Source organism: Camelina sativa, chromosome 5, assembly GCF_030686135.1.
Source record: "Camelina sativa cultivar CO46 ecotype springtype chromosome 5, ASM3068613v1".
Taxonomy (NCBI): domain Eukaryota; kingdom Viridiplantae; phylum Streptophyta; class Magnoliopsida; order Brassicales; family Brassicaceae; genus Camelina; species Camelina sativa.
The window spans coordinates 33766678-33793377 of NC_141884.1; the positions used below are offsets into that span (position 1 = coordinate 33766678).

Below are 26700 nucleotides of genomic sequence, written 5' to 3' on the forward strand. Positions count from 1 at the left end.
TAAGACAAAGATAAGGTGTTGTAACACATAATTTGAAACAAAATACAGTAGAAGTATTTGGCGATTTACTGCACAATAAGAAACATTACCTAAGATTTGATTTTTCATTATTGATCTACAATTTGTTTGAAGCTAACCCACCACTGAACTCAATACAAATACTAACATTGTTTGTAACTGCTTAGTACAGAAGAACAACATCCAAAGAGAACATCTTTGCGAAGCTGAGCACCCCATCATCGTTGAGAAGGTTATGAAGGAAGAACAAGTGTTCTTTAGTGAGAAGAAGATGACAGGTCTTCCCCATTTTGTCAAATGTTGGAAGAAACCTCTTCTCTAAAAGACTCCCACCATTCTCAATTATAAATGCCTTAAACTTTATTTCACTGTTACAAAACCAAGGTGATGAACGATTTTGGTAAAAATGCAATAGAATCTGGAAAATAAAAAAATTCTTCAATCCCAAGCCCATATTCAATCAAATACAAGCTTATTACTAATCAGAGTTTCCCTAGACCCGGACAAATTCTCGACTTTGATAACCTATCCTCCATAGAATTGCATAAATAACCCTCACAATTCGCCTTTAAACAACCATTGTTTTCCAATTTATCAAAGAAACCATGATCCTCTTCCCAGAAAAAACAAATTGAAGCATTGAAATCTCCTACAGAGCAATCAACACTTGATAGGATACAATCTAAGCTACAATCAGGAGTAGATGACGAGCAGAGCAGATCCGTTCCGTACCATAGTCAATAGACGGATCGGAGCTAGATTCAGGAGGCGGAGATGGAGGCAGAGTCACATTCTCCTTTCCCGGATCACAACTGAGTCTGGGCTTTTTGTTTGCAGAGCGGTGAGAGATGTTTCTTTTAGCTTTTGTAGGTTGAAGAGGTTTACAAATCCAAAGCTGGGAGGAAGAATGGATTTTGAAATCGTCATCGTCATCTTCGTCGGAGTTCCACATAAGTTCCGTCAAGTCGAAAACAGGTAAAACAATCGTATGAATATCTTTTTGTTTTATTTTTATTTTCTCCAAAATTTTAATTGTGCTAAACTTGGGATTTTTAATAGTGTGTGCTAGTTTTGGAACAAAAAATTAAAGTAGTGCTATTTTTGAGAATCTCCCTAAAAGAATATGTGAAATTTTAACTTGTTTTCAAATATTAATTTTATATTTAATAAAATTCTTTTTATGGATTTAAAGTTCATGCATTCCTTCTCGCAATACAGTACATCATAATAAATTTTGATTTTAATTTTAGTACTCAATCCCAATAAATAAGACTTATTATTTTCAAATAAAAAAAATATGTGCATTATATCAAGTTTATACCGTACTTAATATTAAAATAATTAAAAACTTGTAATAAGACATAATTATCAACGAAAAACAAAAATTACCATTAACTAATATTTAATAAACTAACATTATCTTAAATATATTTATTTCATATATTGTAGTGTGCTACTAACTTTGAAAACTAAACTTTTTTTTTATAACAATTTAATATAAATTCGAATAAAACTCCAAAATTGGTAGCTCAAACCGGAGAAAAATAGTTTACAAATGAAACAGTAGATAAAGCGATTTGGAAGATCGAACAAGATAGTCGGCCTTCACATTAGACGATCGAGGAATCTTCGAAATGGTGAAGAGTGGGAAGGAAGCCCAAAGCACAGAGAAATCATCGAGCTGGTTAGAAAACAACGGCCCATTTTCGAGAAGCTGCACCATCGCAACCAGTTCTACGGAATCTGGCTCAAAACTCTGACAATCAATATCTCTCGCGAGTAAACTCTCCGTAGCCCAAAACAAAGCTTCCAATTCCGAATGAAAAAGGGTAGGACTACACCTACATTTTGCTCCCAATAGGATAGTCTTTACTAACACGGATTCGTCCATGGGCATTTTCCCATTAAGCTTGAGAAGAGCTTCATATTGACGAACTAAGGCATGAGCCCAACAAGTAAAACGTTTTTGCCTAACCGTTGTAGATTGAAGGATTCTAGGATCCATGATTCACCATGTACGGAGAATAAGACTTATAGCACTGGAACTAAAAGCAGCTCTCAAACGTGGATGGAGATATTCTGAAAACCTCCAAAAGTCAGAATCAAGATTGATCAAATCCTCGTAAGAAGGCCAGCCAATAAGAACGTGTATATTCTGCACAGAAATCAAAGTCATCCTAGACACAGAGCGCATGATGGCATGTACGTATTGACAAGTTTGAACAATTATTGTACTTTGTTGGATAAGCTTGAGGTTAGCTTGAGGAATAAGTTAACCAAGCAATGGTTAAGAGGGATAAGGCAAAGTATATTTGAGAGATATTCAAATATACATATTTGAGTTATAGGAGATATCTAAATAAGTTATGTTTCTTTATTGGTTTTGGAAAAGTGTCTTTGAGGTTTTATATATATAAAGCTACCAAGGCGTGGTAAGCCTTATGAGTTTGAGAGAGAGAGAGATTGAGAGGCTTTGTTTTGAGAGATTTTCAAAGCTAATAAAAGAAGTGCTTTTATATCTTAATCTTGTTATACAAATTCTAGATTTGGTATCAGAGCAACCCAGGTTCGTTGATATTCAAACATCTTGCTAAAGACATATTGATCATAGAAGAGATATGAGTGAATTGGTAACAGCCACTAACAAACCGAAGGAAGGAGGTTCTTCGTCTTTGCAATGTCCAATGCTTGGCAGCTCAAACTATACTGTCTGGGCTATGAAGATGACGGTGGTACTGCAAGTAAACAAATTATGGGAAACGAATGATCCGGGTTTAGACGATATCGAAAGGAGTGATCTTGCCAAGGCTTTGCTGTTTCAATCCATACCAGAGGCACTACTTTTACAAGTTGGTAATCATGAGAAGTCCAAAGCAGTCCGGGATGCCATTAAATCGAGAAATGTTGGTGCTGACAGAGTGAAAGAGGCTCGACTAAAGACCTTGATGGCTGAATTTGATAGATTGAAGATGAAAGATACCGACACAGTTGATGATTTTGTAGGTAAACTCTCTGAAATATCTAGTAAATCGAAATCTTTGGGAGAAACGATTGAAGAAACAAAAATTGTTAAGAAGTTCCTCAAGAGTTTACCTAGAGCAAAATACATACACATAATTGCAGCTCTTGAACAAGTTCTTGATCTCAAAAAAACAACGTTTGAGGACATAGTTGGGAGATTAAAAACCTATGAAGAAATAATTCAAGAAGAAGAAGATTCACAAGAAGGTCAGGGTAAACTTACGTTTGCAAACATTGTTTCACAAGAAGGACAAGGGAAGCTTCTGTATACAAACGCATCTGCTCCACAGTTACAAGAAGCCTATGACGGAGGCAGAGGAAGAGGTTTTGGTCGTGGCCGTGGAAGGGGACGCGGAGGAAGGTTTAATGGTGGACGCTCTGGCTATCAATCAAGAGAATATGGCTATCAAGCAAGGGATAAGTCCAAGATAACATGTTTTAGGTGTGACAAGTTAGGAAAGTATGCCTCTGAATTCCTAGACAAATTACTTAAGCTAATCAAACTTCAAGAAGTACAAGCGAAGGAAGAGGAAGACACTCACGAGGCAGAATCTATCTTGATGCATGAAGTAGTATATCTTAATGAGAAGAATGTGAAGCCAAAAGAGCTTGATGCGTGTTTAGACAAAGTGTGGTATCTTGATAACGGCGCTAGTAACCACATGACAGGAAACAGAGCATGGTTTCGTACGATCGACACAAGGGTCACAGGAAAGGTACGCTTTGGTGATGATTCAGTTGTTGATATAAAGGGAAAAGGCTCCATCTTGTTTATAACCAAGAACGGAGATCAAAAGATATTAGCAGAGGTTTACTACATTCCAGACCTTAAGAGCAACATCATCAGTCTTGGTCAAGCAACTGAATCTGGTTGTGATGTACGAATGAGGGAAGATTTCTTAACATTGCATGATCGAGAAGGAAACTTACTAGTGAGAGCTATTCGATCGAGAAACAGGCTGTACAAGGTAGATTTGGAGGTCGAAAGCACAAAGTGTTTGCAGGTTGCAGGTTCGAATGAAACAAACAAGTGGCATACTCGTTTGGGACATGTCAACTTTGAAACCATTAAGAAGATGATGATAAAGAACATGGTTGTTGGAATATCTAGTGCTTCTAAAGATGGAGAACCGTGTGCATCTTCTCTGTTTGGTAAACAAACACAACAAACATTTCCCCAAAGGACCTCTTATCGAGCAAAGCAAGCACTAGAACTCGTTCACGGAGATCTCTGTGGACCTATTTCACCGACTACAGCTGCGCAAAGGAGGTACATCTTTGTATTAATTGATGATTATTCCCGTTATATGTGGACCATTCTTCTCAAAGAAAAGAGTGAGGCGTTTGAAAAGTTCAAGAGTTTTAAAGCTTCGGTCGAACATGAAACTGGTAGCACTATCAAGACACTTCAAACTGATAGAGGAGGAGAATTCACATCTCAAGAATTTCAACTGTTTTGTGAAAAGGAAGGAATCACTTGACATCTTACCGCACCCTACACACCTCAACAAAATGGTGTAGTAGAAAGACGGAACAAAACATTATTAGGGATGACTCGAAGTATCCTATAACACATGAACATGCCGAATTACTTATGGGCAAGTCATATTGAAAAATATTCAGCATCATTAGACTTTTGATATGGTTAGAAAATTAAATTTTTAATATACATCATGTTACATTACATAGGAAAAATATATGTAATTCTTTTGTTGTAGACATAATACGAAGACCTATTTTGAGAGGCCAAATGTTTATGGCTAGAAAATGGGAACCAAATGAGTTGAAGTTTGTGAGAGACAAGGGAATACATATTATTTACTCCCTATATGTGTTATATAGATATTACTTGTACAATAATCCTACTTATACGTGTTATATTAGTGGTAATGTAATGAGGAATGCATCAAGGTTTACTAACTAACATGGTATCAGAGTCTACGATTCACTTTCCATATATGTATAGATATTACTTGTACAATAATCATACTTCCGTGTATATATACTGGTCATAATATAATGAAAAATGCATCGAGATTTACTAACAGTTTGAACAACACCATAAGCCACATCAGTTAAAGCTTGAACACTAATATGTCCATAGGAATCAGAGAATTTCGAACTTGACTATTGTAGGAAGTCTAAATGTATAAATATGATCTATGTAATTGCATGTTATGTAATCTTAAGGTTTAAACAATTATTTATATATAAATTTTGCATAATTTATTCTTTTGTTTCAGTTCAATGTGAGAAAAAAGCTAAATGATCCATTTTAAGAAATTTGAAAGAGAGTGAGAAATTTGTGGTCTACTTGTCAAAAGAAGGCAAGAGCCGAGATCCAAATTCGGTTGCAACAAGCCAACGAGTATGTTGATTTATCTAATATATTATTTTTTTGCTTTAAAAGATATTATAAACTTACTATAAATTTAATAAAAAAAACTAGATAAAGCGCGAAATTTTTTTTGTTTTGTTATTTGTTTTTATTTGTTAAGATTATGATTATGTTGTATCATTCATTTACATGTGATATAATATAATACTATATGGTAAGTTTTGAGTCATAGTAAACTACTAATAAGTAGGTCTGGAAACTAATACCGTTATCCGTATTCGATCTGTTATTCGGCTCATATCCGTCCCGAAAAAGGATATCCGCAGCTTTAGGGTCGAGTGAAGGATATTATAATTATATTATTTATAAGTAAAAATCGAGTTTCAGATATTAATTTAATTTTTGATACCCGTACCGTTACCCGTTTTGTTACTCGACACGTAAATACTCGTTAATATTTTGTAGTATTATCATTTATTAATAATATATATATATATATATATTCTAGAATAAAAGTTAAAGTCTCAGTTCAACTTAGCTTTATTTTTAATAGAAAATGATTGTTATTTATACATTTTGTTATTTATATATGAATGACCTGTGCTGCAGTGCGGGAAAATATTTTTTTTTTGTTTTCTTTTTATAAAAATATTTTAATTATATTATTATGTACTTATAATTATTTGGCATATTATATAATATAGTGTTTTTTGAGTCAAATTATATAGTATTAATTATTTTTTGTGTATAATATAAAATAAATACATATGATGAACTATACATTTCCATCTACTTGAAAACGTTTATATATATGTATATTTTATAAATACATACGTTTTATCATAATAGGTTATGCTTTATTTGCTATTTTTGTGGGTAACCATTTTCTGGTTACAACAAATTAATAATAAGATTCTGTTATTATATTTTATAATTAAATACAGTAGCATTTTGTACAATATACCACATGGGAATATAATTAATTGTTTAAAACATTGCTTAAATAATATAATAGAGATTATAAAATTATTCTCTACATTTAATTGTTTTATCATAACAAATATCCACATTCAACATTTTTTCAATTCTTTTCTTTACATAATACAAAATATCCCCAAGTTCATTGACTACCAAAAACAAATCGTCAACAATCACCTACTTATTTTTGCTAATAATTTTTCTTTTTATAAATGACATGTTTTTTTGTTTCCTTTAAAATAAACCAAAAAAAAATAAGTTATAAAATCGCAGCATGGAGAATCTCCATCCACCAATAAAATCATTTCCCAATTTTGACTTTTTAAAAACTTTGACAACAACGGATATTCTCAAAAACATTGTCACATCTCTCCCATACCCAAACCACGCGCCGCCTGTACCATCTCACGCGCCGCTGTACGATTTTCCAAAATCCTCCATCAATCTCCTCCTCCTCCTCTTCTTCTTCTCCCTTTCCTCCTCAATTTCCCAATCCCCCTCTTCTCCTTCTTCATCAAGATCTCTCAAAAAATCAATATAAAAATTATAGGGTTTCAACTACTTTCCAATAAAAAGGTTTAGTTTTTATGAATTAGAATTCATCATAATCATGGGAGGTGTAACATCATCGATCGCTGCTAAATTCGCGTTCTTTCCACCAACGCCACCGTCGTATGAAGTTGTAGCCGACGAAAGCTGCGGCGGACGTTTATACATACCGGAGATACCTCGTCGCGATGATGTTGATATATTGAAGCTTCGTACACGTTTCGGCAATGAGATCGTTGCTGTTTATGTGAAACATTCTAAAGCTAACAGCACGGTTTTGTATTCTCATGGTAACGCTGCTGATGTGGGACAAATGTTTGAGCTTTTCGTTGAGCTTAGCAATCGCCTTCGCGTCAATCTTATGGGGTAAAGAGTCTCTCTCTCTATCTGTGTCTCGAGTTTGTTCCATGATTGAAATCCAAATCTGTCGAATTTAAGTAGAATTGATTTGTGTTCTTGGGAATAATATGTTAGTCTTTGTATAAATTTTTGCTTTAGCAATCAAAGTTTGGGTCTTTAACCCGCGTGGTGGGGTGGTTGAGGTTTCGGGTCTCAGGACGTTTAGTTCACAGAGGCTTTTGATTTGGAGCATAGTAAAAATTAGAGCCTCAAGTTGATACATTTTCATGGAAAATTTGTACTTTCCTTTGTTTATAATTTGCCAAAACTAGTAGGATGTGGTGATACATTGACATAATCTCATAGACATATAATGACTCTATGTTAAGAAAACGGATTGTTGGAAATTGTTGAGTAATGGAAAAGTTTTTGAGAATTTGAGTTTGTGCTCTTATATGTTTATATAAGAATCGATCCATGGAAAAATCAGTGCGTTATAGCTTCCAAGTTTGAGTCTTAAACCGGAGGCTTAAGGTTCATATCAACAGAACATTCCTTTGCTTACGATTGCCAAAATTACGATCTATTGTTACAGTTTTATAATACTGTATATGTTGAGAAGTCGTAACATTTCAACTCTCCTTTTGTGATTGAGTCATTTCCTTCCGAAGGTCTTCAACTTGACTTGACTTGCTATCTTGCTTTTGTCACTGTGGATAATATTTTTCTACATAAACTAGGGATTATTTGATTGTTTTTTAATACGTCTATTGGTTTTTGTTTTCCAGGTATGATTATTCTGGTTATGGTCAGTCTACTGGGCAGGTATAGTCTTACTATTCTGTGTTGTTATGAAAGATGAACTTACGTAGACTTCCATGGGTTGTTTCGTATTGACATTGACCGGCTATATGAATCAGGCAAGCGAGTGTAATACATATGCTGATTTAGAAGCATCTTATAAATGCCTCAAGGAAAAGTACGGTGTAAAAGACGATCAACTGATATTATTTGGTCAATCTGTTGGTAGTGGACCTACGGTTGATCTAGCTTCACGCACACCTGACTTGAGAGGCGTGGTTTTACAGTGCCCGATTCTGTCTGGGATGAGGGTTTTGTATCCGGTGAAGTGTACATATTGGTTTGACATTTACAAGGTGATTTACTAGAAAAGCAAGTTTTTTTTTGTTTCTGATTACATTTATAGCGTTTAGTGACCTTTTGAAAGTCCATGCTTTTCAGAATATTGACAAGATCGGCTCAGTTACCTGTCCTGTACTAGTAATTCATGTAAGTGACACCATCATTTGGCTTTATTTTGCTCCACTTTTCATAATAATTGTGATTGTTATAAGACAGGTTATTATGCATTTTTCAGCCAAGGCAAAATGATGAATCCAAGTCACTGAACTCTCTTGTTGGTCTTTTTAGGGAACTGCAGACGAAGTAGTTGATTGGTCTCATGGAAAACGGCTTTGGGAACTCAGCAAAGAGAAGTATGAACCTTTGTGGATAAGTGGAGGTGGACACTGTGACCTTGAACTCTATCCAGATTTCATTAGACATCTGAAGAAATTTGTTGCATCACTTGGCAACAAACAAGCAGAGCAAGCTGCCATAGAGTGAGATTACTTATATGTTTGAAAATGGGTTTACTTTCGAGGGGTTTCTAGACACACAGTCTAGACAGTTGGCTGGAGAAGTTCGATGAATAGTAAGATATCCAAAATGAGAGTGTTGATAGGTTTAGATATTAAAAGATAAAAAAAGGTCTAGTCTGGTGACAATCTGGAAATGTAACATCATATTTCATTTCGTGAATAAATGTATTTTACTGCTTTCATGCTTAATAGGTTTCATTTATGGAACATACATCTGTGTAAACCGAAATATCCTCTGAGAGCATAGAAGATTCTTAAAGAGGCGCTGTGGAAATTTGAAAAACAGGTCTAGGAAGGGCTTGAAGAGCATCAACCATCAAGGTTTCCTTCCATCATTTCCACCACTCTGTTCATTGCTGAGCGATCTGATGGGTTATGGGTTAGATTGAATACACCACAAACCTAGGGTCATCTTCTTTGCTACCTCCCTCATCTTCGCTGAAGATTCCATTCTCAATAAGCCTTCCAGTCTCTCCTTTATGTTGTTGTTACAAAGAGGCAAAACAAGATCAGGCAAGAAGTGGGGAGATAGTACATGATCGTGAAGGGCCAAGTCATGGAAGGATAGTGACAGGTACAAATAGACTTGGAATTTTTTTATCATGTCTCTATTAGTTGACCTTGAAAAAGGAATTTGAGAGAGATAAAGAGAGATATTGATCATTGCGGGTTTCAGTCTTTTTTTCTACCAAAACAATTTCTTGGAAACAGAGATCGACAGGGACTAGCGTGTAAAACCGGACCATACTATAACGTGTAAACCAGACCATACTACAGTATCTGCTATATCTGTTTGTCTTTTTTTTTTTTTTTTTTTTTTTGGACAACCTGCTATATCTGTTTGTCATGATACTTTAAAGATGAACAAAGAGAATTTAGGACTTTCACTGTCTCGTTAAACCTAGTGTTGAGCAATGACTAAAACAAGTACGCACGAACGTCATCTATCTAATAGCAGAGAGCCAGAGAATGTATCTGTGTTCTATTGTTTTTTATGCAAATAACATTTACGATTCAACCACAGTTACTCATAAACTCAAAGCTTGCGATCATACCTAAGACTAAGAGGAGATTGAATTTTCCTCTGAAATCCAGGAAGATTCGAAATGTCGAGGAGGTACTTCAAGAGCATCAAGGTTTCCTTCCAACATCTCTACAACCCTGTTCATCGCTGGGCGATCTGATGGCCAAGGCTGAATACACCACAAACCAACCATTGTCATCTTCTTTGCTATCTCGTTGTCTTCTTCGCTACTGATTCCATTCTCCATAATCCCTCCATTGTCTCCCTTCTCAAGAATCCTTATATATCCATTCAGGAAAGTACATTGAGCTTGTGCTAGATGAAGGGTCTTCATTTGGTGTTCTGTTCCTTGCTCCAATTATCTCAAGAACCAACATTCCATAGCTATAAACATCTGACTTGTGGGAGACTCTACCGTACACACTTGAAAATACTTCAGGTGCAATGTACCCTATTGTTCCTCTTGTGCCCAGAAGTGACAATATGCTTTCTTTCCTCTCGCAGAGCTTAGCAAGGCCAAAGTCTGAAACTTTCGGAGAAAGATGGTCATCCAATAGTACATTTTCTGGTTTAATGTCGAAATGTACAATCCTTGTTCTGCAGCCATGGTGCAAGTACTCTAGACCACGAGCAACGCCTAACGCGATCATAAATAGTTCCTTCCAGTCCATAATTGATGACCTCTTGCTCGAAATAAACTTATCAAGAGACCCATTTTCCAAAAACTCATAAATAATTGCTCGTTTCGAACTTTCAGAGCAGAATCCTAGAAGAGTAACAATGTTGACATGAGAAGTTTTGCTCATGCTTGCAACTTCATTGATGAAGTCTTCCCCATTACCCTTTGAGTCTTTCAAGATCTTCACGGCAACACTACGACCATCAGAAAGAGTTCCTCTGTAGACTGTTCCAAATCCGCCTTTCCCAACCACCTCGGCGAATGACTTTGTAATTCTCTGTACTTGCGCATAACTATAGTGTTTGAGTGGAATAAGGTCCATTAGGTTCTGTTTTTTCACATCATAGTCCTTGCTTGTGTATTGAGCTTCTTGTGTCTTTCTTCTCCGTCTGATGAGTAAGAACACACATGCGACTATGAGAGCCAGCGTCGATATAGAAACAGCAGCTGCAATAATACCTAGAGAAGGATTAAAAAAAAAAAAGAAACCGTAATAAGTCTATGATGTTTGCCTATGTTAATCAAATCAGTTGTTGCCAAAGAACATGAAAAAAGGGAGCACCTGTGTTTGCTTTAGTAGACTTCTTGCCACCTGCATAAAAAATGGAATGGCACCAGAAAAACGTTAGTTGAAAGTTGAAACTAATAACAGAACTATAAATGAAAAAAAGAACTTGAGTTTCTTTCTTCTGTATATACTATCAGAAACTGTAAGGATGTTTTGTAGATGATCTAGTCAAAAGGTTTATGGGTGGGTTGGGAGATTTAAAGTGGTGGTTCTTGAGGAAGAACCATTAGGAAATTAGAATAAGTAGGCAAGATAATCTTACCCTTGTCTGCAGAACCGCAAATACCGTTACCTGGGTGATCATCTATACAATAGCAGACAAAGCCACTCGTGGAATGATTATATCCACAAGCACCCCCAGAGTCTCTGCACTTCTTACAATCTAAGTTAACTCCAACGTCGAAACTCTCTTTAATAGCCTTATTTAGATTAGCTGTACTTGGAGAGCTCTCGAGTGTGTTCAGTGCGGTTCTAGATGCGGGGATATTGACGTTTATACTGCAAGATCTCCTTAAGTCTATGAAGACCGAACTATACCCTTCAAGTAGAGAGGACACTAGGTTTCTCGTCACGTAGTAATTTCTTCTATCATCATCCCCACAATCAAGCATTTTCACATAAGTAGAAACAAACGGTGAAAAATCCTGGTTGCAGTTGTAATAAACGGTCAGCCAGTCGGTGGTAGGAGCGAGTGGAAGAACCGTTTCGTTGAAAGAAATCTTTAAAGAATCTTGGGAACATGGATCATCGCTATAATCGGATCTGGCGAGTTTTATGATACCAGAGGTATAGTTCGCCGCTAGGATTTGGAATTTCACAGAGGAAATGCTAAGCTCTGGAAATCCTCCGCTACAGTCGAGCTCGAAGTCGGGGTGACCGCAATCTTTTCTGCCAGGAATCCAGAAAGGGTACAAGAGACCGCTCTGATTGCCACAACTAAACGAGGGACTGCAGAGTATTTGATGCTGCTCAGCTGAGAAAACATAAGATGGGATGACAAAGAGCATCCATATGAAGGTATAAGGTATAGATTTTGTAAGGGAAAGAGACAAATAGATCATTGTGACTTAAAAAAAATGGTGAAGATGAAGAAATGTCTTGGTTTTGGTCTAAGTCGTTGTTTTGTAATATTTGAAACTAAATGAACTTACGAGTTTGACAAAAATAGAAAAAATGAACTTACGATTCTACTACTTTTTTTTTATATTCTTGTACGACGACTTCAAAGTCATTTCTGAAATCTAATGGACATAATATGTGAAGGTGCCTTCCTTTTTTTTTTTTTTTTGAATTTTCCTTCCTTGTTTTTTAGTTGCTCGTTCAAAAGAAATGACAGAAAAAAATTAAAGTATAGAAAAAGGCATTTACTATTATTGACAGTGACTCATGATGTCGACGAAGAAAATTCAATTAGTGTCAAATCAACGTTAACAAAGGAAAGATTAGAACGAGGCGGTTAAATTTTTTTGGCATACTAAATCCTATTAGTAACAATATTTAAATGAAGCGGTTAAATTTTTTTGGCAGTTGTAAAGAAGACGGTTAGAAAAGATGGAAGAAAAAATGGTTAAATTAAAATAAACGGTTAAATTATAGTTTTGATTGATAACAAGCGGTTGAATAGTAAACAAGTTATTATAGAAAAATAATATAAAGATAAATTAATATACGAAAACATTTCAAAAAGTTATTTCTATTTTATAAATTTCTTTAGAAAATAATATAAATGAATATAATTTTTAAAAATTTAAATAATCAAAAAAAAAATCCAACCACCCTTTTCAACCATTTTCTCCAACCACCTACTCCAATCGCTTGTTCCAATCGTCATGTTGATTGGTAACCTTCAAAGCGATTCGTTTGCAAACGAGGCGGTTGAATGTTACCAATCAAATATCTAGTTTGATTAATTTAGTATCTAGTTTAGAAATCCATTCCACACGTGTCTTCACATCATAAGTTTATTTTAAGATAATATAAAATTTCAATAAATAATAATTTTTTTTTTAAATGATACATCTAAAACTAGAAAGGTACCTTAGAGCATCATTAGCAGAGAACGGATTCACCGTTGCTCAACAAAAACAGAAAATTAATATTTTAATATTAATTAATTAAAAACTGACAAGTGTTAAAAATATAAGAAAATCGTTGCTACCCAGGGTAACTTCAACAATGTTCCTTCTTTTTTCTCTCTTTTTTGTATTTTTTTATTAATTTTTATTAAAATAATTTGGGGAAACAACTACCACTAAAAATGGTCTTAACGGGGATGCTCGTAATGCACTCTCTCTAGTTAATATATAAAGGATAAAGACATGGTTTGAATATAAGAATATTACATTGATAATTATGTTGATGGTGTACTACTTTGATAAATGCATTTTCCGCTTTCGTGATTGTTCAAGGAGGTTTCTTTCTTTATGCGACATTTATGGAACATATTTATCTGTGGAAGTGGAACCCGATATATCCTCTGAAAGCAAAGAAGATTCTTCAAATGGCGCTGATGGAATTTGGAAAACAGGCTTAGGAGGGACTTTAATAGTGTCGACGTTTCCTTCCAACATTTCTACAACTCTGTTCATCGCTGGGCGATCTGATGGGGAAGATTGAATACACCACAAACCCACCAATGTCATCTTCTTTACTAGCTCCTCTTCTTTGATGCTGATTCCATTCTCCATAAGCCTTCCTGAGTGTCCCTTGTCAAGATCCTTGTATATCCATTCAGGAAAGTACATTGAGCTTGTGTTCGATACAGAGCTTTGAGCAACCGTTTCTTGATTTCTTGCTCCTATCATCTCAAGAACCAACATTCCGTAGCTATACACATCCGACTTGTGGGAAACTCTACCGTACATTCTTGAAAATAACTCAGGCGCAATGTACCCTATTGTACCTCTTGTGTCTAGCAATGACAAGATGCTCTCTTTCTTCTCGCAAAGCTTAGCAAGGCCAAAATCTGAAACTTTGGGGATAAAATCTTCACCTAAGAGTACATTTTGAGGTTTTATGTCAAAATGTACAATCCTTGTTTTGCAGCCATGATGTAAGTACTCTAAACCACGAGCAACTCCAAGCGCAATTCTAGAAAGTACCGGCCAATCTATATCCATCGAGGTCTTCTCTGTGATGAACTTATCAAGAGATCCATTTTCAAGATATTCGTAAATAATTGCTCTCTTGGAACCTTCAGAGCAGAATCCTAGGAGGGTAACAATGTTGACATGAGAAGTTTGACTCATGCTTGCAACTTCATTGATGAAGTCTTCGCCATTATCACCCATTAGGTCTTTCAAAACCTTCACGGCAACCAAACTTCCATCACAAAGGGTTCCTTTATAGACAATTCCAAATCCGCCACTCCCTATCTGTTCCGTGAATGAATTTGTAATTCTCTTCACTTGTGCGTAACTATACTGCTTCAGTGTAATAAGTGCTTTGAGTCTTGGTTGTGGAATAAGTGTCTTGAGGTTTTGTTGACCAAGATCATGCGATGTTCTTCTCTTTCGTAGAATTAGGAGAAACAACGTTAAAACCAGGACCAGGAATAGAGTGCCACCTACTCCTGAACCTAATGTAAGAAAAAAAAAAATCATGTGTCTAAGAAAAGATAAACAATTCAAAATCACATCAGGTATACTTTAGAATATGAAAAGGTTAAGCACCTATTTTTGCTTCAGCTCCATAAGAGATTCCTGCATCAATGGAACGACACCAAAGTTCATTTGGCACTCAATACCCAAATGGTGGTTCTTATTAAAAAAACATTAGGAAGCTAGAATATGTAGGCAAGAAATGTTACTTCCTCTCTCATTTTATTAAAAACAATAGTTATTTTATCGTTTATTTAATTTCAACCAACAGAAAAATATACTCCTTCTGTTCCATCTTATAATATTTTTTAAATATTTTCTAAGGCCTTTGTTTTTGTTCTGTCTTATAATATTTTTTCCAGATTTCTATGCATCATTTATGTTTATTAGTATGTTACGACCATTTGTATTTTTCAGTTTTTTTTTCTATTGGTTAATTTTTTTTTGGATAAATGTTTAATAATATATTTTGCTATGTAAAATTAACAAAACATTTATGTTTTCTTAAACATTGTGATTTTAACTAAAAAGTTATAAAATGGAACAGAAGGAGTACTGCAGAATTCCAATAGTCACAATTAAATAGTTTAATTAATATAAGCTATGCATAAAAATTTGAGAAAATCTTATAAAATGGAACAAATAAAGAAAACCTAAAACTCTTAATTAATGGGACGGAGGGAATACCATTTTTTCTTGAACCGCAAGTACCATTACGTGGTTCATCTACACAATAACAGATGAATCCACTTGAGCTCTTATTATATCCACAAGCACCCCCAGAACCTATGCACGTCACACATTCTTGGTCAAGTGCAAGCTCAAAACCGTCTTCAAGAGCCTTCCCTAGATTTTCTACACTCGGACTTGTTTGCAGTGCGTTGAGGGAATGTCCAGATGCAGGAATACTAATGTTTCTTTCGCAAAATCTCCCGAATTCGTTGAAAGATAGACCGACTCCTTTAAGCAAAGGAGAGGAGAGGTTTCTTGTCACATAGAAATTTCTTTTGTGAACAGTTTCATTACTTCGACAACCAATCATACCACCAAAAGTGTAAACTTCAAGTGAAAAGTTGCAGCCGTAATAAATTGTTAGCAACTCGGTATTAGGAGCAAACGGAAGGACGTTATCCACGAAGGACACATTTAAAGGAGCATGGGGACAAACATTGTTGATAAAATCCGATCTGGCGAGTCTTATCCTACATGATATATAATCAGCGTCTAAGATTCTGAACTTCACAGAGGAGAAACTAACCTCTGCGAAATTTGTGTTGCATTCGAGCTTGAACTTCGGGTGGCCACATTCCTCTCTGCCAGGAATCCAGAAAGGGTACAAAAGACCGCTCTGATCACCGCAGTTAAACGGTTCACTGCAGTGTCTATAAAGATCGTTGGCTGAGAAAACACAAGATGGGATCACAAAGAGCAACCATATGACTTTAATGGACATAGATTTTTTCGGGGAAAGACTGATTATGTTATTGTAAGTGAACATAAGAAAAAATGGTACGTGAGGAAGACGAAAAGAGATGATGAGATTGGTGAATGGCTTTTGTATATAATGTAAGAGTTGGACTAAAGGAACCTATGTTTGGTCTTTCTAACCAACTTTTACGTTATTTTTTTCTTTCTTGGCGTATGCATGTCTTGTAAGGATAAGAAGCAAGTGGAAACGGTAATGCCCATGAAGGACTCTTGAAGTCTCTATTATTACACACAAACACGAAATTGAGGTAGAGAGATATTTGTCATTGGTGTTCCGAGAAATCCTACAAAAGACGTTGGACAATTTTCGAAAATATCACATTTTTGTTATTATGCATTGGAAATACCATTTTTTTAGTCAGTATTCGAAGAGACATTTTTATCATTTTTATCTTTTTCATTTAGAGGGAATGAGAAAGTGATATGACGATATATGTGAGACATGACTTGAATTTTTTCATGAAATCGTTTTAAACATTTTAAACCCGTCTAACCAGGCTTACAGGCAAACTTCCAAACGGAAACCTTGTTAAAGTTAAGAAAACATTTTCACCTTCAAATATTTTCTTAAATTATTTTATGAGAGATAATGTTAAAAAGGCCTATTACAATTTATCTGATTATCTTTTTATTGAATAATCACATTTTATGTCATATTTTGTATGTTTAGTTTTTATATGTTTATAAATTATATTTATTTATATTAGTATTTAGCATAGACAAGTCTTTTCATAACAGTTTTCTCGCAAAAGGATCCAAAACATACAATTAAATCTTGAGTGGGACTTGTTAATTGGTAACCCTTAATATACCCTATTCTCCTAAATTTTGTTTTTCTTCATACAGTAAATAGTTTTCTTTTCCTTATCAGCCATAGAAGATTAATTGTTAGACCAAAATTTTATTTAACCCTTAACATTGTGCGCATTTTTGTTATCAAAGACTAATAATTATTTTACGCACAAGACTAGAGGTAGGTGAGACCCAAGATCCTCTATCAACTGAGGAAGAAGGATTGAGATATTTTATTGGCTTTCTTAGACCCATGCAACATTATACCACATAGATATATGGCTGAGTTCAATAACGACAAATGTTATAGTTATTTCTTTTTCAATGCGAATAATTGCTCTTTTGAAACCTTCAGAGCGGAATCCAAGCAGGGAAACAATATTGATATCAAATGTGTTGCTCATGCTCGCAATTTCATTGACCAAGTCTGATGAGACACAACGTGAGGAACAGGATGACGTGACCAAGAGTTTAGTTAGTTTTCATGTTCTAATTTAGTAGTAGTTTATTTCTTGTATTTCAGCATCATCCATTGTAGAATCAAACATGAAGAAAATATTGTCTTAAAAAATTGTGTTATTGTGTTGTTGGTAAGAGCAATTCCCTTTGTCTTTGGGTGCAATGGTTGCAGAGATTGATCAGGTTGAAAAAAATTATTCAACCAATTTTCACCATTTGCATTGAAAAGGTTGAAGATGTTGGAAAAAACTATTCAGCCCGTTCAACTTAAAAAGTTGAAAAAATAAACTATCTTGAGTCTTCAAAAATTTCGTCTATAAGTATAACCCCATTATACAAATTAAAAGAATTATTAATTTTCTATTTTATTAATCTTTAATATATTTTTAATTTTTTTATTGGTCTTAAGTACATTAAAATAATTAAGATAAAATTGAATTTTTTTTGTCAACCAAACACTAAATAGAAAAGAACTCCAATGTTGGTAGCCCAAACCGGAGGAAGCAATGCCTCTTGGAATTTATTAAAAATAGAACAACTGAATCATATTGAAAATTTTCTCGGATACATATGTGGGATAAAACTGGGAGAATTTTGAAAATACCACTTTTGCAATACCATTTTTCAAAAATACCCCTTCTTTCAAACTTTACCAAAAAACCACTAAAAATTTGCAAATTTTCAGAATTTGTGTGTAAGCTTATAAATCTATACACAATTACTTTTATATATGTGTAAAAGTTTTAATATATTTTATAAATACAGTATAAATATCTTTTAAAAACCTTTTAAAAACTGTTTAAAAATCTTTTAAAAACTGTTTAAAAATCTTTTTAAAACCTTGTAAACCTTTTTAAAACCTTGTAAACCTTTTAAAAACCTTGTAAAAACCTTTTAAAATGTTTCAAAACTTTATAAATATTTGGATATAGTCTAGAAGTACCTTGTGAACCAAAACTTTATAATTTTTCATATTTAAAAAGGGGTATTTTTAAAATTGAGTAGATAAAAGGGGTATTTTTGAAAAGGAGTACACCAAAAAGAGTATTTCTAAAAAATTCTCGTTAAAATTAGAATTTTTGACAAACACTGTATTGAAAATCTAAAACACAGTTATTACAAAACAAAATTTTAACTTTAAAACGACAACTAAAACTAAACCCCAAAGAGTATTAGTAGTAAAACATTATTTTGTTGGAAAAAGGGTTTTGACAAGGACTAGCGTGTAAAACCGGACCATACTATCTGCTATATCTGTTTGTCATGATACTTAAGCTGAACAAAGAGGATTTAGGACTTTCACGTGTCTCGCTAAAACAAGTGTTTAGCAATGACTCAAACAAATACACACGAATGTCATCGATCTAATATCAGAGAATGTATCTGAGGTCTTTCAAGTTCAGTAATAACATGTGCAGAAAGTTGTCTTCCCAAAGGCCAGGCTCATGAAGCAGCTGCTTACGGCCGCATATTTTATAAACAATTTTCGGCCCTATTTTACAGAAAGTTGTCTTTAGTCCAGTGGTGTTAATATATCTGGGAGAGTTTGGGATCTCTGGTTCAAACCTTTGTTGTTACTTTTTTTCGTTCTTTAAATATCTCACTGCTTTAGTTTTGAAAAAAATACATATATAAGCAGCCCATTTTTTTCATTTGCCGGTGGCACTCATAAACTTAGAGACAGCTCTGAACATGTGTTCTATTGTATTTTATGCAAATAACATTTACGATTCTATCAAGAAAACATATTTTGGAAAAGGTTTTCTTGTTTATTATCAATGGCCATAAGGCTCTATATATACACAAAGATATATCCTTAAATGATATATGTAAATCTTCTTAAATATATGCAATCAAATCATATATTAAGTGATTAAGATATTTTTCCCTGACTCCCAAGGTAATAGATATGATTTGGTACAATCATATCTTACAATATCATAACACCCTCTCTCAAGTTGGAGCATGCCGCTTGCAAATGCCCAACTTGAACATGATCATATCCTCATCTTCGCATCATGGTTTCGGTATTCATCACGGTGTTATACTCCACAATTGAGTCATCTCGGCTTTTCTTGCCGAGATCTGGTTCGTCGATATCACAACACAAGAATTGTGTGTGACACAAGGATCCCTTCAAATCCTTCAAGTCGTGTTCTTGTTTGTCGGGTTTGTCGGGTTCGTTGGATTCGTCGGGTTCGTCGTTTGCTAAAAGAACATAAGATGGCAAAAACTTCTTCATGTTCATCTTCCTGCTTTCCACTATCGCATCTTTTCATCATCGGATCTGGGCACCACTGGACTGACTTAAGGGATAATGACTCATGAGTTCTCCGTCGCGGCAATACGCTGGTGCTACCGTCTTCGTCTTCTCATCCACCTCGTCTTATCATGTGGGAGCGAGAATCGTCAAAAGTTTTAGCAATTTTTTTTTTAACGTATATCACCGTCTTCATCGTCATCTTCATTACCGTTTGACGATTGTCATAATCGATCTACAAGGATCGACCCGCTCTGATACCATGTCAAGAAAACATAATTTGGAAAAGGTTTTATTGTTTATTATCAATGGTCATAAGGCTTTATATATACACAAAGATATATCCTTAAATAATATATGTAAATCTTCCTAAATATATGCAATCAAATCACATATTAAGTGATTAAGATATTTCTCCCTGATTCCCAAGGTAATAGATATGATTTGGTACAATCATATCTTACAATATCATAACAGATTAAACCACAGAGATATACTCATAAACTAAGAGGAGGAGATTAAATTTTCCTCTGAAATCTAGGAAGATTCGAAATGAGGCACTACGAAACATTGTAAAACAGGTCTAGGAGGTACTTCAAGAGCATCCAAGTATTTTCAAGTGATGTGGATGTGGATTTCACGGGGTCCACGGACGGTCATGTGGGAAGGTTGTTAAAGGGTGAGGGACCAGGGTTCGAGGAACGCCTGATGCACCAATAACCTACTGGTGGATTATGTGAGTTAATCCACAGTGATGGGTTAGGATCGATGCCCTACAGGGCCAGCCTATGGGGGCAACTAGCAGTGAGGCTAGTGGGGTCCACGGACGGGTTGTCACATTGTCAATTATTTAATTACTTCCTGATTTATCGCACATATCTTTGTATTTATGACCTGCGATTCTCTCTTGGCTTATATAAGCTATGTACTCAACTAAGTTCAATATACAGAACATTGTCTTCCTCTTGTGTCCATTTCATTCGCTGCAACCATGCAACCATCAGAAAGGGTTCCTCGGTACACAGTTTTGAATCCTCCTCTCCCTACCTCTTCCGGGAATGATTTTGTTATTCTCTTCACTTGTGCGTAGCTATACTGCTTAAGTGTAATAAGTGCTTTGAGTTTTTGTTGTGGAATAAGTGCCTTGACGTTCTGTTGACCTAGGTCTTGTGATGTTTTTCTCTTTCTCTTTCGGAGAAATTGGAGAAACAATGTTGTTAAGACCAGGAACAGAAACAGAGTAACACCTACTCCTAAACCTGAACGAAGAAAATTATGCAGTTAATAAATCGTTTGACTAAGAACTATCTTAGGTAATATATAAATAATAGGAGAAGGTTAGTTAATCACCTATTTTCGCTTTAGAAGAGATTCCTGCAACAATGGAACAAGACCAAAAGTTAGTTGGAACTCAATACACTACTCTGAATCAAAAGGTGTGTGGGAACAGGGGTGGTTCTTATGGAAGACCATTAGACTTGTACGTATATTTATAGAATAAGAGAAGATTAATCACCTGTTATCGCTTTAGAAGAGATTCCTGCATCAATGGAACGGCACCAAAGGTCATTTCAGTTTTAGATGATATATGGAGTTTACAGCAAGTAATTAGAGAAGAAGAAAATGCAACAAGTGAAAAGTGACGGAAAAGATTGCTTAGAGAGGGACTACACAAGCTAATGATATTTCAGAAGGCATATAGAATGAGGAAATCCAGTTGTGAGCAATCTATTCTTACCAGTTGATGGATAGAGTGGATTGCATTTAACTCCAGATGGCAAGGTTTCATCGTAGCTACAGATTCCACGAGAGGATGAACATTCTTGACACACTTTCTCATCGATCTTCACCTTCACCTCAAATCCTTTTCTTAAAACACTTTCCAAAATTTGCAGATCCAACTCTTTCTCTTTTGTAAGGAAACTCATAGGAACCTTCACGGTGAAACTGGAAAGGCATGTCTTATATAAAGGGTTTTCAGACACGAAGATCGTACCTATCTCAGGACATGTATAACTCGAACGGTGAGGAGAAACATATAAACGGTGGAATGTAGTGCTCTTGTAGGTTGGCAAAAGGTTGAAAAACTCTGGAGGTAAGGTTTCGTTGGTGTTTGTAGAGGAGCAAAAAGGCTCTTGCAGTAGGTCTCGACTGACAAATTTAAGAGTGTATGATGTTTGATTTATATGGAGAACATGGTACACGTGGTCTGAGATGAATAAAGAAGTGATGTTGTAATAGCAGTGAAGCTCCAGCAATGGATGACCGAAATATTTGCTACGACTCCCTCCCCACAAGGGGAAACCAACGGTGATGTTCCCACACTGAAAATGAGCCTCACACCTACTTGAAGTAGAAATAAGAGGGGAAAATAAGGAGAAAAGGAACAAGTAGATCAGGAAAAAAGTGGGGAGATAGTACATGATTCGTTTGATCTATGAACTGTCTCTCTTGTATTGTGAGGAAACAAAGAGAGAGAGAGTGATAAAGAGAGAGAGAGAGAGAGATAATTGGAAACAATGAAGGTTGTGAAGGACCAAGAAAAGTTATAGAGAGACTAGGTGATGTGAGCACGGGATCGGTCACTCGGCCGTGAACACTCGCAACTCTCGGACGTCTCTCGGCCACCCCTCGGTCAATCTCTCGGACACCTCTCGGACGCTTGGACAACCGGTACTAGCATCCAGTAACTACCGTAGGCGGCAAGTATCTGACCCGGAACACCAACGTGGCATCATTCAGTCCCCAAGGATCATCAAGGAGGAGCAAGACAAGGTCATCTAATGGGCAGTTTCAGGCCAAGCTCCAACCTTTACACCAATGGCTCATGGCTTGCATCACCACTGAAGAGTCTTGAGTTGCGACCACCTTTGGTAAGCTTGATTCGCGTGTCTTGACCATCACGCAAGCCTGAAGACACCCCTAAGTCATTAGAAGGAGCTGTACTCTTTTTCCTACTTTGGGTTTGTCCCAATGGGTTTACCAAAGAGGTTTTAACGAGGCAGCGAGCTCTAGTGCATCTCTACTTCGTTCGCGCTTGGCTCATGACTTGGAAACTTTCATTGACAAGATCATAGGCCAAAGAAGTGAAGATCCTATCCACCGCGTCCAGCCAATGATGTGGCAACACTATCTCCTTCCTTCCTTTACTTTATTTCCTTTGAACTTTCTTATGACCGTTGGATTGGTCTTTGTTTTAAATTGCTTTTGCTTGTGCCTTTAGGGACATGTGTGTTCCTTAGCTTTGGCCGCATGTCTAGAGTTCTAGTGTCTCCCATTTGTAAGCCTCCCTATATAAAGGCCTAAACCCTCATTGTAAAACTCAGACTTGAATAAGAATTAAAATTCCCAAAGAGAGAATCTTTGTTTCTCGTCTCACTCTCTCTTCCGCCCAAATCCGGGACTTGGCTCCAGAGAAATCCTAGAAGGTTCGCGAACCGGGTTCGAGACCTTCTAGTCTGACCGTATCACGGGCCGTGCCATCTCCCATGTGTCATCACATCGATCCACCTTCCGTCCATCTCTACCGAATGACATTCGGTCCCGACCGTTCGTTGTGCTCCGTTTCGACCCCATCTTCCCTAGTGAAGTGAGGTCGAGTTTTTCACTCGATTCGCTACCCGCCGTCCCATTTCCAACTGTACCATCCATCCTCTACCGTATTTCATTCATCCGACCAACCGCGGTCAAGCAGCTGCTCGACCGGATCCGCGTTCCACTTGTTCATTTGGTCTCAAATCTTGTTTCCACCGTCCATTCTCGTCGGTCTTTTACCGAGTTTCTTTTGGTCCGAGGAAAGTCCTCTATTTCCAGAGTGTCCCACGACTCCGACCTCCGTCCGAGCCGCTAGGCCGTCCGGCGCTCACATCAGTTGGTATCAGAGCTAAAAGCTCCTCCAAAGGTTGTGTCTTTCTGAAACATTAGATATTTTCCATTTATCATTAAAGCTTTTGCCTTTGTGTCTTTGCGGTTCCTTAGTTTCGTCCTTAGCGTCGCTTAGGTCCATTAGTTTTCGATTTATGCGTTGTGCCATCGTTAGATCGTTTGTTCCTTCGTTCGTTCATCTTGTTTCTGTGTTTGTTCATCGTTGTTCTTGCTTAGGACTTGTTAGATCCATAAAGTAGAGTGTTTGCTTTTCATTTCATGTTGTGGTCCCAAAATTTTGCTTTTTGTGCGTGTGATTGCTTTTAGGCGCGTGTAGGTTCTTTTGTTTAGTTTTAGGTTGTCGTTATTGCCTTGCTGTCCTTAATCTTTGACTGCTGCCTAGAAAATATCTTATCTGCCAGCTTTGGTCGCGTTATCCTAACGTATATTCGTTTTTGTTTTGATGAGGTACCATTGCCACGTCACGACCGATCCACCGATCGAGCCATCGATCGTACCGCTCGCGTGACGTCCGATCGTATAGTCGCATCCGCGTATCACCGTCCAGCGCACATATCAACATCCACGTATCATCGTTCAAGCTTGTATCGTGTATCGCGTATCATCGTCCGGGCCGACGTCCGATATCCATCGGCCATCCGCACCAGCCTTCTGACTCAGCCTTCCGATAGCCATCCAACAAACCGTTGGCCATCCGTATCGACGTATGACCAACGTTGGCTATCCGTAGCAGCCACCCCTACCGTCTTCCGACCACCATCGGCCGTCCGTACCGCCGTCCGTACCGTCGATGATCTCTGATAGTCGTTCGTACCGTCGACCATACTTCGTTCCGAGACCGCTTCCAAGTAAGCGATCAACATGCAACGTTTGATTCCACACTGATCAAGCATGGAACCTGATGGGAACGATTCCGAGTTGGAATCATGGTATGATGAAGGCCATGGCCTAGACCTGGAGCAAGAGGCCACCGAGGACGAGCCATGGTACGATGAACACCATGGTACCGATCTGGAACCGGAGGCTACCGAGTACGAACCATGGTACGATAAGGACTTTGAAGAACGACCGCATCCTGAGGAACACGAGCATGGACCGTCGAGTTACTATTGGCCATCTACTTCACAAGCTACACGCCATAGCAAGCCCGTTGTGAATCTCTACGAAGAGTCCGATAGTGATGACTTGGGTTCTTACTGTGCCGCGTCCACATATCACCGAGAGCCTAAGGAGAAGGTGCCAAGACGCGGCCAAAGAATTCCAACCTGGACACCGTACACATCATCCGGCAAGACAGGTGCCGACCGTACAAGCAACAGAGGCCTCCCGAGCTGGGCACCACGTGCAGCACCAGCCGACAACTCTAGCCGTGGTCAAAACAAGGCCAAGGCAAGCATTGTGGAATCACGGACTAAGTCAAGGGGACAAGATTCAAGGAAGCCGGTGCATTCTCCCGAAGCAACAAGTTTCATGGACGAGTTGATTTCTATCCAATCTCAACTCCAACACCTCGGAGAAATGTTGGGCCAAGTAGAGACATCTTACGCCCTTGGAGAATCATCACGGAACCAACACTCGGTTCTTGTGCCTTCACCAACGCCGGTCCCACGAGTTCCTTACCAGCCGGAACAAGATGCTTTGACACAGAACAGGCCGAGTACCAACTTGATCGAGGACGCCACACCAACGGAGCAATATGGGCATGAACCGGACAATATAGAGGACGTCTATGGTTCAGGCGGAATCGTAGAGAAGCCACCCGAGCCGCCTGACCACCAAGCTTACGTACTCGGAGATGCAAGTTCCAGCTGTTACGCGGACCAAGGTCAACTCCTTACCGCTCTTGACGACCGAGCCAACACTCGACCGCCGCATCCATAGCCGACCATGGTACATGAATCCTCATCCGAGATGCGTACCGAGTCATTAGGCGATGCCAAAGAAGATTCTGGCCGTGCGATCAGTTCCCTATTTGATGCTCACTCGGTAATGGGGAGTTTCAAGCTAGCTGGGCCACCGAAGATGGCCATTGAAGGGTCCTTTCACTCGGTATTATTCTTGACTACTTCGAGTAGTATGCTCTAGCTGGGAGTTACCAATACCGTGCCACCCTTCTCCACCCTTAGCGCCAAGATCTTTACTGCACAAGGTCCTATGGCGACACATTTTTCCAACTTTGGAGTGGATCAAACTTTTGTGTGGCATCCTAGAGAGCTTAAGCAACCAACCACGGTTCAAGAAGGGATCAGAGCAACGAACGCCATCGGCCTTACCGGGGAAGTCTTATCCTTTTCTCTTAAGGCCTTACTGTTTCCTTTTGATCCTGGTAAATTAAACCGCGGTTGAACTTTTGATGCTGCTGATCTGGGTTTTCCTTTTTGATCCAGGTTATGAGCAAAGTTTTGAGGTCAAAACTTCTATAAGAGGGAGGGAATGATGTGAGCACGGGATCGGTCACTCGGCCGTGAACACTCGCAACTCTCGGACGTCTCTCGGCCACCCCTCGGTCAATCTCTCGGACACTCGGACGACCGGTACTAGCGTCTAGGAACTACCATATTCGGCAAGTATCTGACCTGGAACACCAACGTGGCATCATTCAGTCCCCAAGGATCATCAAGGAGGAGCAAGACAAGGTCATCTAATGGGCAGTTCTAGACCAAGCTCCAACCTTTACACCAATGGCTCATGGCTAGCATCAGCACTGAAGAGCCTTGAGTTGCGACCAGCTTTGGGAAGCTTGATTCGCGTGTATTCACCATCACGCAAGCGTGAAGACACCCCTAAGTCATTAGAAGGAGCTGTACTCTTTTTCCTATTGTCCCAATGGGTTACCAAAGAGGTTTTAAGGAGGTAGCAAGCTCTAGTGCATCTCCACTTCGTTCCCGCTTGGCTCATGACTTGGAAACTTTCATTGACAAGATTATGGGCCAAGGAAGTGAAGATCATATCCACCGCGTCCAGCCAATGACGTGGCAACCCTATCTCCTTCCTTCCTTTACTTTATTTCCTTTGAACTCTCTTATGACCGTTGGATTGGTC

At 37.6% G+C, this 26700-nt stretch overlaps 2 protein-coding genes, 1 long non-coding RNA gene and 2 pseudogenes across 4 annotated transcripts; 1 reads left to right on the plus strand and 4 right to left on the minus strand.

The window, feature by feature from the left end:
- Positions 1–1040, minus strand: LOC147944698 (uncharacterized). Its single transcript, XR_015598037.1, has 2 exons — positions 751–1040; positions 1–386 (listed from the first exon to the last, which is right to left on the minus strand). It is a non-coding gene; the product is annotated as an uncharacterized LOC147944698 (long non-coding RNA).
- A 5462-nt stretch (positions 1041–6502) lies between these two features.
- Positions 6503–9113, plus strand: LOC104787687 (uncharacterized). The gene is made up of 5 exons (XM_010513294.2): positions 6503–7270; positions 8032–8068; positions 8164–8400; positions 8486–8533; positions 8675–9113. Exons 1-5 carry the CDS (start codon positions 6966–6968, stop codon positions 8867–8869), a joined length of 822 nt encoding a protein of 273 aa, XP_010511596.1. The 5' UTR covers positions 6503–6965; the 3' UTR covers positions 8870–9113.
- Positions 9114–9832: 719 nt separating this feature from the next.
- LOC104787688 (LEAF RUST 10 DISEASE-RESISTANCE LOCUS RECEPTOR-LIKE PROTEIN KINASE-like 2.5) lies at positions 9833–12323 on the minus strand (annotated as a pseudogene). Its single transcript, XR_015557689.1, has 3 exons — positions 11438–12323; positions 11170–11199; positions 9833–11066 (listed from the first exon to the last, which is right to left on the minus strand). The product of XR_015557689.1 is annotated as an LEAF RUST 10 DISEASE-RESISTANCE LOCUS RECEPTOR-LIKE PROTEIN KINASE-like 2.5 (transcript).
- Positions 12324–13448: 1125 nt separating this feature from the next.
- Positions 13449–16248, minus strand: LOC104701277 (LEAF RUST 10 DISEASE-RESISTANCE LOCUS RECEPTOR-LIKE PROTEIN KINASE-like 2.5; annotated as a pseudogene).
- A 4464-nt stretch (positions 16249–20712) lies between these two features.
- Positions 20713–23424, minus strand: LOC147944699 (LEAF RUST 10 DISEASE-RESISTANCE LOCUS RECEPTOR-LIKE PROTEIN KINASE-like 2.4). The gene is made up of 5 exons (XM_087512693.1): positions 23237–23424; positions 21512–22116; positions 21290–21313; positions 21124–21147; positions 20713–21032 (listed from the first exon to the last, which is right to left on the minus strand). The coding sequence occupies exons 1-5, from the start codon at positions 23422–23424 to the stop codon at positions 20713–20715; spliced, it is 1161 nt and encodes a 386-aa protein (XP_087368819.1).
- Positions 23425–26700: the final 3276 nt, after the last annotated feature.

Bases quoted from the DNA above. Each gene is read 5' to 3' on its own strand.
- LOC147944699 (XM_087512693.1), bottom strand. From the start codon at position 23,424: ATGGATGGTACAGTTGGAAATGGGACGGCGGGTAGCGAATCGAGTGAA. The intron at 22,117-23,236 runs GTCAGACTAGAA...TACTTCAAGTAG, and splicing joins ATGGCACGGCCCGTGATACG to GTGTGAGGCTCATTTTCAGT. The intron at 21,033-21,123 runs GTGATTAACTAA...TTCTTCGTTCAG, and splicing joins CTCTTCTAAAGCGAAAATAG to GTTTAGGAGTAGGTGTTACT.
- LOC104787687 (XM_010513294.2), top strand. From the start codon at position 6,966: ATGGGAGGTGTAACATCATCGATCGCTGCTAAATTCGCGTTCTTTCCA. The intron at 8,069-8,163 runs GTATAGTCTTAC...TATATGAATCAG, and splicing joins ATGGTCAGTCTACTGGGCAG to GCAAGCGAGTGTAATACATA. The intron at 8,401-8,485 runs GTGATTTACTAG...CATGCTTTTCAG, and splicing joins ATTGGTTTGACATTTACAAG to AATATTGACAAGATCGGCTC.